This window comes from Copadichromis virginalis, linkage group LG15 (assembly GCF_057382275.1).
Source record: "Copadichromis virginalis isolate Kocher_CV1m ecotype Utaka linkage group LG15, C_Virginalis_male_GT1.1, whole genome shotgun sequence".
NCBI classification, from domain to species: domain Eukaryota; kingdom Metazoa; phylum Chordata; class Actinopteri; order Cichliformes; family Cichlidae; genus Copadichromis; species Copadichromis virginalis.
Genome location: NC_140632.1, coordinates 4,420,599 through 4,432,859, shown reverse-complemented (window position 1 = coordinate 4,432,859; position 12,261 = coordinate 4,420,599). Strand labels below are relative to the sequence as shown.

Below are 12,261 nucleotides of genomic sequence, written 5' to 3'. Positions count from 1 at the left end.
CAACTGCAATACTTTAGCACAAGTTGGGAACAGGTGGAACATTTTGATGGCGGTGATGTGTGTTTGACTGTGAGTGTTTGGTATTTACAGACTCCTCGGCACCCCACTATGTCCCCTCACTTGCAAAAGCTTTGGACACCATCCAGCAGTCTCTATGGCAACACCCCTGACAAATTTATTGGTGGCAGCGGCTGGAGTGCAGGGTTGGTGGAGGAGGACAGTGTAAAAACACACAACGGGCATAATGTACCGGTGTTTTTCCGATAGTTTTTACTATAAATCACTTGCATACTATCATGAAGTCGATCTGTACTAAAAGGTGTTACGTGCATGTCTGTGTACACATAAGCTTGTCAGTGTGCCTGGGATTGTATTGACAGAAATTTGAGCCACTGACCTTTCTGTGCCAGCAAAGCATTGGGTTCATATTTGTCAACCAGCAGCTGGACCTGTTCTGGTTTGAGAGGAGGGTAGAGTATCTCGTTCAGGCGAGGGTCTCGCTGTTTACTGTTAATGAAATCTGTCATCTGCTCCACTGTGAGGTATGGTCGACTCTTGGCTCCCCTGAGCAGAGAAAGGAATGGGGCAGAAATTAGAAAAAATTAGACAAAACATCTTAAAGGGCTGCTAAGCAAGGTGTGGGTGCAAGGACGGGATTAAAAAATAGCATATGGGGAAATGAAACAAGGAAAAAACGATGGAGGGGAGGAGCTGTAATTAAGACGCAAAAAGACGCGGCGAGGCAGAGCGGCAGACATGCAAAACAACAGGATTAAATGTTGTGTTTTGAGTAAATTATGAGAATTCATTAAAAACGCCTTTCGCATCCAAGCCTGTTCGACTAAATTATCCTCTCCACATCCTCCTGGCTCTCCTGCTACCTCACTTAACTGTGATTAAAATACAGATTTATGACTTGGAGTAGCGTCGGTTGAGCTGGCGTGCTTCCTCAGATGATGGTCTCAGTCTCTCTGGGCCAAAGGGCAGTTCTGCTTCTGCAGCACGAGAGGCCAAACCAGCTAGGCTCGAGAAGTCACAACCAGGGACATTAGAACACACTTTCCTGGGCTAATTAACGTCTTATAAATGGATAAAAGGATCTGGCTTGAACCTGGGAAACCAAATTTTCCTATCGAGGCTACAAATATGAAAAAAGCAACAGATGATTTGGGAAAAAAAATGTATCAATTGTGATTTTTTTGGACATTTTAAACTGGGAATTCCCGTATTCTTTGGAGGTGGAAAAGGTTATTATTACCACACAGAGAGAGCAGAGAGAAACACAGTACTTACACTTCAGAGAAGATGTGGTCCAGCTCAGGCCGAGGGCAGATGTTGCTCAGGAACATGCTATAGACCTCTGGAGTGAAGTCCTCCTGGGGAATGGAGTCATTCTGCAGCAGACAAAAGTAAGATAGGTGAATAAATTGCAGGCAGTAGTGTTCGGACCTACTGTGGAAGGGCAAAAGAAAAAAGTGGATTTAAAATGTACAAGCTGATAGATAAAAGATACTTTTTCCACAGTGACAGGTGCTCTGGAGAAGACTTTTCTTGCACGCCTCAGTGCAACAAAACTGTGTTTTTATTAGTTAAATAAAATGTGTTTAACTCTATTTTCAGTTTAATGCACTGATCCTAACATAGCCTTTACAAAAAGGCAATCTTTCATGTAGCATCTTCTTTATCTATGAGACGCTTACTTGTGCATATCTATGTAAAGTAATGAGTATGTGCACAGTAAAGTGAATTTTATATTTGTATAATCTTCGGATAAACAGAATTATTTAGTTTAGCCAATTTAGCTTAGCTCTACACGTTTTGAAAATTAGTCAAATCCCTTGTAACTGTTGCTTAAGAAAAATATATATACAGTGGCTTGCAAAAGTATTCGGCCGTCTTGAACTTTTCCACATTTTGTCACATTACAGCCACAAACATGAATAAATTTTATTGGAATTCCACGTGAAAGACCAACACAAAGTGGTGCACACGTGAGAAGTGGAATGAAAATCATACATGATTCCAAACATTTTTTACAAATAAATAACTGAAAAGTGGGGTGTGCGTAATTACTCAGCCCCCTTTGGTCTGAGTGCAGTCAGTTGCACATAGACATTGCCTGATGAGTGCTAATGACTAAATAGAGTGCACCTGTGTGTAATCTAATGTCAGTACAAATACAGCTGCTCTGTGACGACCTCAGAGGTTGTCTAAGAGAATATTGGGAGCAACAACACCATGAAGTCCAAAGAACACACCAGACAGGTCAGGGAGGCCAAGAGGCCCATGGTGACTCACCTTCCAGCAGGACAACAACCCTAAACATAAAGCCAGGTCAACAATGGGATGGTTTAAAACAAAACATATCCATGTGTTTGAATGACCCAGTCAAAGTCCAGATCTAAATCCAATCGAGAATCTGTGGCAAGCTCTGAAAACTGCTGTTCACAAACGCTGTCCATCTAATCTGACTGAGCTGGAGCTGTTTTGCAAAGAAGAATGGGCAAAGATTTCAGTCTGTAGATGTGCAAAGTTGGTAGAGACAGACCCTAAAAGACTGGCAGCTGTAATTGCAGCAAAAGGAGGTTCTACAAAGTATTGACTCAGAGGGCTGAATAATTATGAACACCCCACTTTGCAGTTATTTATTTGTAAAAAATGTTTGGAATCATGTATGATTTTTGTTCCACTTCTCACGTGTGCACCACTTTGTGTTGGTCTTTCACGTGGAATTCCAATAAAATTGATTCATGTTTGTGGCTGTCATGTGACAAAATGTGGAAAAGTTCAAGGGGGCTGAATACTTTTGCAAGCCACTGTAGTAGTATTTCCTTTTTCAGGACCTCTTTCAGAGTAAGGTTGGACACATTGGAGCAAATATTCTAATTTCTGGAGCTAACTCTGTTGCTTATCATCTGGTTATTTGCGTCTGTGAAGTCAGACTTGGTTTCTCATATGACGTGTTCCCCTTCTGTTCTTCTATCGTGGTTTGACGAGGAAATATTTTTTACATCAGGTTGTGATGTCCTGAGAATTATAAATGCAAACTTCACTTCTGTACAGTTCCTTTTAAGCATGCAGTAGTCAAGTCCTACTTAAAGGATAAAAATTTGGAAGTGGATCTTCTGAGTGTTATTGATACTATATCAAAACTGCATCTTTGACTAAAATTTAAGAAAGGTTTGTTTATTTGTCATCCTTCCTACACGAGAACAATGTTTATGAGACCTTTCACAGAACTGAGTCTGCGTTTTTGAAAGTAACAAACAATATTCTGATATTCTGCAGATTCTGGTTGTTCTGTCTTAATTATGTGGAGTCGTGTGCTGCTTTTGACACTGTCGACCTTGAGTTACGCATGGAGTACTTCGAGCACTGTGGAGAAGTTAAGGGTTTGACTCTTAACTGGTTTAAACCCTATATTAAACAGTTAACATTGGAAAATACTCTTCTGCATTAGCTATTATAAAATCTGGACCTCCAGAGGGGTCTGTTCTTTATGCTTTGCACATGCTCCTGCTACATCAAATTATTCACAAGATAGAATCTCTTAATGATTTAACTGTATTTACACTTGGATCTTGGATATCACTGTGCCACAAGAAGGCTCAATGAGTGAATTTTGGATAGAAGAAACTGATGCCACATTGTTTGGCTCTCAGATATTAACTGAGAGGTCGAAGAATAACCTGGGCTCCTTAACTCTGTTTATTATTAAAATACAGGCTAACTTTGGGATAATCACATTAGAAGTTTCACAGATAAATAAAACTAAAACATATATTTTCAAGCCTTTGGAAACTGATGATTTCTGGAACTGTGACTGGTGGATTGGTAGCTACTGGTTTATTTGATGTAAACCCTGTGAGCCATAGCCATACCTTTTTAGGAACCTGTTTATTCTATTTTATTTTGGCGTAAAGAACTTTGGTTTTAAATGTACTTACTTATTATTAAACTTTCCCCGCATACTAAGAAATTTCATGTTGTGCAGACTTCCTAGTTAGAGTACTGCTGAGGTAAAGACATCTATCCACTAACTCACTAATGTGACTAAAAGAAACACAGATCTGTCATTCCATCTGCCGTCTTATAGTTGGCCCTCTTGAAGCAATTGCAGAGATGCAAATAACAAACAGCAAATGACTGCCTGCAATTTGCACTTAGCGTCAGGGCTTCTTATAGAGCTATCAGAGGCAAACGGGTATGATAAAGACACAGCGTGCTCAGCAGCAGGGAACAGCATTTTGCCAGCAAGAAACAGAGCAGAACCACACAGTCTTAGAAAAGACCTGGAAGGAGGGAGGTGAGGAAGGATGCACAGAAGTAGGGGGGATGCAGGTCAAGCCCTGTTGAGACTCAGTGAGTCATTCAAAAGACATTGGTGCGAGCTGGGCTGTGTATGTGCTTTTGCCTGGGAGTGTGTGCGTTTGAGGGATTAACAGCAATACCATTTAGCTGTAATTACTTGTGCAATGGAATAACAGCAAATCCCAGCAGACCTTCATACAGCAATCGGTTTTTACCTCCTGCTCTCTCTCCCTATGCTAATTATGTATAGCTTGTTCTGACTGTGGGCGTGTGTTTGTATTCCCGTGTGTGTATATTTATTTATTTATATATATATTAATTCGATTTGTGTTCAGAAGCCATTGATTGTAGCCAGAGTTGGCCACAATTCGCTAATCAGATTAAAAATAATAAGTAGCTATAATCAGCTGAGATTACATTTAAAATTAGGGTGCCATCAGATCTTATTGTACATGGTCAAAGGTTCTTTTATTGCGTTTTGAATACATTTTATATTACTGGCAGTTCTTCTTGTAATCGGAAGGTTGCCGGTTCGAGCCCCGGCTCCGACAGTCTCAGTCGTTGTGTCCTTGGGCAAGACACTTCACCCTTTGCCTACTGGTGGTGGTCAGAGGGCCCGGTGGTGCCAGTGTCCGGCAGCCTCACCTCTGTCAGTGCGCCCCAGGGTGGCTGAGGCTACAAATGAGGTTTTCCATCACCAGTGTGTGAATGTGTGTGTGAATGGGTGGATGACTGGATGTAGTGTAAAGCGCTTTGGGGTCCTTAGGGACTAGTAAAGCGCTATACAAATACAGGCCATTTACCATTTACTGGGAATCAGTGTTTCTGGGATTTGATAAGAAAACTGCAGAAAAAGAAACTGAAGCCCACTTGTATGCACACAGAACACCTGTGCTTTGCATCAGGTATGTTATATATTCTGATTTTAACCAATTGAAAATGCTGAATATCCAAAATGCATTTCATTTCACTACAGACTTAACCTAAGATATAACCTTTTCAGTGAGTAATTTAAATGTAAACACGTTATATGAGTTCAGTCACATCTGAAAGTGACCTGACCCAATTCCAATTAGCTTTACAGTGTGTTTGCCTTACTAGACACATATCAAGTGTGCGTTCAGAGCAGCACCGAACAGCAGTTTCCCACTTCTAGGGATGAAAATTGTTTGCTACTGTTTGAATACAGAGCACTGTGTTTGCACCTCTATGCATTAGGGTGCAGCGTCTCTCTAGTGGCATCTAAAAAAAGGTAGCGATAAAAGAGCTTTTGTCATCTCTATTGCTCCCAAAGGGTCTATTTGTTGCATTACAACCCAGGCTAAATCCATTCTGTGCTGGAACTCATGCAGATATCCAGAAAATAAGACGAATAAGCACAGCCGCAATCAGTTTGTGTTTTAAGAGATGAGTTGAATAGTCAAAACAGAAATGGATGGATGGATGGATGGAAAGATGAAGGCAACTGTACATAAAAGAGACAGGATGAGATGGAGACAGAAGCCGGTTCAGGGACGGAGGAAATATGAGGCGACAGTAATACTAGAAAAAAAAACAGAGAGCTTCAGTATTTTGGAGTCTCACTCTGCCAGAAGGGAGGTTACAGCTTTCCAACGCTGTCTCCACTCGTTTCCTGTCTGCCGAGAACATCCTGAAGATACTGTAGGGAGACAAAAAACATGCTGTTATGAGTAATCACAGAAAATGCCACACACGGAGAGAAATTCTCACTCCTTTAAAGGCTGTGTGTCAAACGGATGAATTCGTCACAGCATTTAACTGACACATATTAAGATTATTCTGTGAAAATGTAATATTGTAGCAACAGCTTAGGAGGCAATGGAAAAAAATAAAAAGGCCGGACAGAATGCAACACTAAAGACAAATATTAGACTCAGATGATGCCTGTGTGGGGAAAGAAATGCAATATAATAAGGGAGGGGTAGAAGATGGGACATCAGGATTTAAATACTGCAGTCTAACAGCCTTGCAATGAATTTTACATTCATAAAGGTTACGCAGTAAATTTCTGTTTATGCTGAAATAGTTGGAGAGCTACTGATTCAGCTTATTTGGAGCATTAGGAAGCTGTGCAATAATGCAGCAGCATAAATCTGTTCCTAATATGTTTGCTCTCATAGATAGATGGGTGGACTGAGATAAAATAGTGTAGTTTTAATATTTTTAATATTCACATTTAAACATGGAAAATATCTTGATTTTAATACTGCTTACAGTGAATTGCAAAGTTTTCCATGGCAAATGCCACTTGTGTACATAAAAGCGACAAGTCTTCATGAATGCGATGCCACACAGGCCCCAACAAAGATGAGGAAAGAAAGCTTCCCGGCAATGGTATCATTTTGCAAATCACACCAATTTTCATCATTGCTGTCATAATTTTTATTATCATGTCATTGTGCTTGTGCTATAAAGTCTGTCTCAACAGAAGCATCTTTTTTCTTCCATAAATAAACAAAAGGCGTGCAGATGTAATGTTTCTTTATGATGTGCGCATGTAAATAACGCAAAATGATCTCAAATCACATCACATCGTCACATCATCAGCGTCTCGGTTCATTTAACTCTGGAAAAACACTGCCGACAGACATCTGTGTTTTCAAGCTTCTGTCATCTGTTTTATTCCGGTGTATACAGACAATAAAAGTGATTTACAGTGGACTCTAGTGTCACTGCAGCCACAGCAGGACATTTAGGTCTGGTTCTGTTCGGAATAGCCTGTTTTAATTGCTTGCAGAGGTATGCCTGCGCAGGTCCACCAGCACTTACTGTACGCTCAGTGGAAGAGCAGTATCAAGCTGACATTAGTCAAACTGACATGTCTTCCTAGCTAGGAGGTTAATTCCCTAAACAGCAAGGAGTGTCTCTCCCTGTTGACACCCACTGCTTTCCTCCGCGGCTCTGAGGGAGGTTATCATGGAGGTTCACTGCTGCCCGCCTGCCTGAAAGCTCAACTTGACTAATGGAGATGGAGAGAGGTGGATTTTCAATGAGGCAATGACAAACTTCCAGATAAATCAAACTGAAACTGAAATATACAAAATGAAATTCTCAGATAAATCACAAACTGACACAGACTAAAGTTTAAAAAATAATAATAATAAAAAAATCACATGGGTGAAATGGGCCCAGCGTGAGATAAATGAAAAGTGGTGATAAGGAGAACAAGAATGAATATTGTCATGACAGATGGAATGGGTAATATATTCTAATAAATATGCAAAAAACAAAGTGTAGGTTTAAGCATCTGCACGCTTAGAGAGAAGGCAAAAAGGCAGAGGAAACTATGCACCGATGAAAAGAGCAGAGCCGTTGTGGGGATGGGGGAGGGGTGTGGTGGGGGGGGGGGGGGGTGGATGAGTCACACAGACTTACTTCTTGACGGGGATTCTTCCCTCAGGGTTTAGCTGCAGCTTCAGCCGGGTGTATCTGCATTGCACAGAGCACACATCAGCAGCAGCTCGTGATAGCAGTTTATTCAGTGTGAGTGACACTCTTCATCAGGTCTAATGTATGTGTGGGGGCTGTTTGCTTGATCTTACATGCGTGACTGACATAAATGACTGTCTGCCATGACCAGGTTTGCAGACTCGTACGTAATGCATCGGAAAGAGATAAAAAGCACGTATCCAAATATCTTAAAGTGGCTGACTGTGCATGAGTGGAGTTCTCTTTGCATACTGCGGATATATATGCCGGCGTTTACACGGGAGGTCAGAACTGTGGGCCAATCCCTGGAAGTCTTGAACGCTGGCAGGGCAGAGCAGTGCAGCAGCAATGCACAGGCAGCGTGTAACCTGGCCTATAAATAGCTCGGCTGCAACAGGAGCCATCATTGTAGGCTGGGCTTTAAGTGGCTGCTGGCTAATAATTAATATCCATTACAGTGTCCACTTGACAGAACTTGGCGACTGCCTCAGGCTAATAGGCTGGTGACTTTTAATTGTCAATTGGGATCAAAGTTTGGGGAGTTGTTTTTTTTTTTCTTCTTTTTTAAAAGCTGTAAACAAAAGTTTTGGTTGGGATAAAGTTAGCCAGTAGCACTGCATGAGGCTTTATTTTCTCTTTCTTTCTTTTTAAAGAGAATGATTGAAAGGCTCCCAAACAAGGAAGGGAAGAGGTGTTTTTCAATGCCCCCATCTGACTCAGAGATGCTTGTATTATTCATTATGACACTGGAGAAAGGGGGAAACAGATTACTCACTGTCTCCTTTTCTGTTTACCTCACTACTTTCTCTGTTCTTTTTCATGTTCCCACTCTAGCTAATCCTAGACGTTACTCATTTACTCATTTCTTCATTAGATGATGCTAAAGACATAAGCAGTTAGATGACGCTGCTCAACTCCAAGTTTCCAGACATAGTCACAGAGCAACACAGAGTAAAACACGCAGTTCTAACCCTGCCATGTTTGGTAATTGAGGGCTGTGTTATCCAAGGAAAGTATTCAGTTATAATTGTACTGATTTCAACACCTTTCAGCAAGTGGTCATTTAAAAAACCTGCTGGGTTCTGTTTAGTTTCCTGTTGATGAGAAAGCTGCCCAGCTACGCTGCTCCTCAGAAAACCCACCACCCAAAATCAGTATCACTGCTTTAAGAGACAGCGATGAGAATTAACCACACGCGGAGAAACATCAACATCACTTCAGGGAGGCAGCATCCTCGCGCTGCAGCAGCGGTATGGCGAAGAATTGCCTTATTTGTAAGCAAGGAGTGTACAAGAACTGCTGCTGCGAGCAACCGACGTGACCGCGAGACCTGCTGTATTCAGTTCTATTCCACTCTATCTGCACTATGTGGTCGATGACCAGTTTTATTGTCTCATAAGTCAATTAGCTCCTCGGGGGTGCACGTTAATGGCTTCTGTTCACTGATAAACAGCAGACAGCTGGGAGTTGTCGGCGAGCAGAGTCCAGCAAAAAATGATTTGCGTTCATATTTACGCTCACTCTGCGTGAGCTTCACTCGGAATCAGAGGTGACACGAGGGCAAAGGATGATGAAAGCGGTCATGGACATAGAGCCACTGATAAGGATAATCAGTGATTTATGTAATACCCTGGAACTGACAAAATACTGGCTTCCTGTTTTTTGCCCTCTCTTCCTCTCTTTTCCCAATTCAACCCAAAGCTCAGCTCACCGAGTCAGCCTGGAATCTACTATATGTCACTACTGTAACACAAAACAAACACTACACCACCAAACAAATGCACACTCACATATGGGAAGCAATAAAAAGACAACTGACGCATGCAGGGTGTTTTATAAACTGGTATAAACATATTTCCAGCTGTTTTGATAATTCTGCTTTCGTCTGTTCTTACTTCCTCCGTTGATGTGTGAAAAATGCGGCTCAGGCTGCGTTGTACACTGCAGTGTGTGAACAATGTAAGCACAAATGTGCTTTGGTGAAGGTGTAAATGCTACATGATGGTTTCGCAAGATTTTTACATAACATTTTACCATTTTTGTTCATGTAAAATACATCAGGTCCCTAATGTGACTCTTGCTACGAGTGACATTTCTAGTGCTTGCAGACCCGATTTTCATATCTATCTTGGGGACTGTAGATTTACATTTTGTTCGAGACTGCTTGCATGTGCGCGTGCGCATGTGTCCGCGTGTGCATGCATCTGGTGACGTACGCTTTTTCGAGGCACGCCTCTCTGGACATGTTCTGCACCAAGAGGTTGGACGCCAGGTTGAAAAGCTCTTCTGCCCATTCCTGCAGGAAATAAAACACACACGCAACATTAACACACACACCTAGAGTCAGGAAAGAGAGCGGCAGTGAACTCCTTTGTGCTTTGATGCTGATAACTGCTGAAGGCTGGAAGTTTGTGTTCAGTTTCTGCTGCCATGTGTCAGGAATAAATGAAGTTCATGCATACTGAGTAGGTATGCTGATCATTTTTCATAATTTTCCAGAGTGGTAAATGACTTGATGATGAACTTATGATCCAGGTTTTCACCATGATCCTAAAAAAAGAAATGGTACCTCCGTCTAAAGCCTCCTAAATCAATTAAAAATAAACAACTATTAAGAAATGCTTTCACTCTTTGAGAATATTATTTATTGCTTTTAATGGCTTAGTTTAATAGCAAATACAAAAAATAGGCACAAAATTAAAACCCCAGGCATATTATAGAGCAAGTCCCCATCAAAGAGCCTAAACAGCTGTGACCCATCGAGGTGTAGATTCACTAATTCATCAGCAGCAGATTCACAGATCTGACTAGTTTTTTTCCAGCACATCCCACAGATGTCTAAATGAACTGACATCTGTGGAATCTGAAGGCAAAGTTAACATCTTGGAAGCCTCGTCATGCTCCTTAAAAGCATTCCCAAGCACTTTTTACGGTGTTCCACGACTCATTGCCCCTATGAAAAACTCTAATGTCGTCAGAGAGTACCTTTGCAATTCAGACACGAGCTTGGTTTGCACTAATGTTTAGGTATGTGGTACGTTTAAGATTAACATCCACATGAATCCAAGAATCCCAGGAAAACATTACCCAGAGCATCACACTGTTTCTGGCAGCTTGCCTTCAATTCAATTCAATTTTATTTAAATAATACAAAACAAAAACAGTTGCCTCAAAACAGTTTATATTGTAAGGTAAAGACCCTACATTAATACAATTATTACGATGCACTATTCTTCACATAGTGCATCCTGCTGCCTTCTTTTTCTCCAGGTGAATGATGCCTGGTTGCCCACATGATGGGTGAGTATAGGCACATGGGTAGGGCTACACAACCTCACCCTGACTGCCCAGTTACTGGCTAAGATACCCCACTCACCACTGTAGATGCCGGAGATGCCACTGCACAGGTCAAAGTTATTACTCACTTCACCTGTCTGTGGTTGTTTTTGGTTGTCCAGGTTATGTACAATAAAAAAGTAGTTACTTTGTTTACTGCTGCTATGCATGATTTTCTTTTTTTTACCTTCGCAATCTCCTCTTGGAACGCCATGAAGTTCAGGTAGGTGATATTCACCATGTCGGTGCCACTCACAACCGTCAGCATCCTGCTCTCCAACTTCCCCGACAGCGTGCTGTTATCCAGCAGCTCGCGCAGCTTGGCTTCCTTTACAATGAAACAAAAACACACAAATAAAAAAAACATATGTTATAACAAAGAAATGAACTATTCAGATCTAAATGAAAAACAAAAGTCACCAAATGAATGAATTTCTATAACAAAATCCCCTTCAATGACACATCGACAGCCACGGAGTGGTAATGATAATTTTCTTAGGAGAAAGAGAAGTATTTAAAATTTTTATATTTAAAAATAATATCCCTTACAGGCATGGATGAGGAACACTTAATTAATAAGCTTTCACAATGATCTCGTTTACATAAAAAAATTATTTATAGTGCTTTAGATTCTCTAATTCAGGGACCTAATACAGTGTTGCGTATGTCCCACTTGATCAATGCCCTTTCCTCTCATGTGATTATTGCAACAACTGGTCACAAGTCACATGATCATATGCTCGATATCCTATTGGCTAATGCTTTTGTATTTTTTCATTTCATATCTGCTCCAATTAAAAGCCTCAAATAAAGCATGTTGATAAAAGAAATTGTGCTACATAACCCAAGTTCTGAACACTTTATGTTAGCCTCTAATCCGGGCTGCACACACGTTGAACCTTGGTGGAACAGATCAGCCAGAGCGGCATCTAAAAGCTAGCAGGCCAAACAAAGCTTCAGCGAAATGGCAAATGACATAAAACAGGCCACAGAGGAAGATGAGCAATGCTTTTTTTGAGGAAGTGGGAGACGGCACTGCTCTGTGTCATGGCATTTTGCTGTGATGTTGTTTCAAAACAAAAACAGTCTCTGAATGAACTCAGAGGAAACAAGACTGGTTAACATTTGGGAGTTCGCACCTTATTTGATGGCTGATTTGGTTGA

The 12,261-nt window shown here is 41.1% G+C and overlaps 1 protein-coding gene across 2 annotated transcripts in view; it reads right to left on the bottom strand.

Annotated features, from left to right (window-relative positions):
- Positions 1–12,261, bottom strand: part of plcb1l (phospholipase C beta 1-like) — a 128,620-nt gene that overhangs the window by 45,307 nt on the left and 71,052 nt on the right. For both annotated transcript variants that reach the window (XM_085431423.1, XM_085431424.1), the window contains exons 4-9: positions 11,285–11,425; positions 9,978–10,057; positions 7,708–7,761; positions 5,896–5,971; positions 1,294–1,394; positions 398–564 (exon numbers count right to left, since the gene is read on the bottom strand). In XM_085431423.1, coding sequence (XP_085287549.1) covers positions 398–564; positions 1,294–1,394; positions 5,896–5,971; positions 7,708–7,761; positions 9,978–10,057; positions 11,285–11,425 — 619 coding nt within the window. The remainder of the gene's footprint in view (positions 1–397; positions 565–1,293; positions 1,395–5,895; positions 5,972–7,707; positions 7,762–9,977; positions 10,058–11,284; positions 11,426–12,261) is intronic.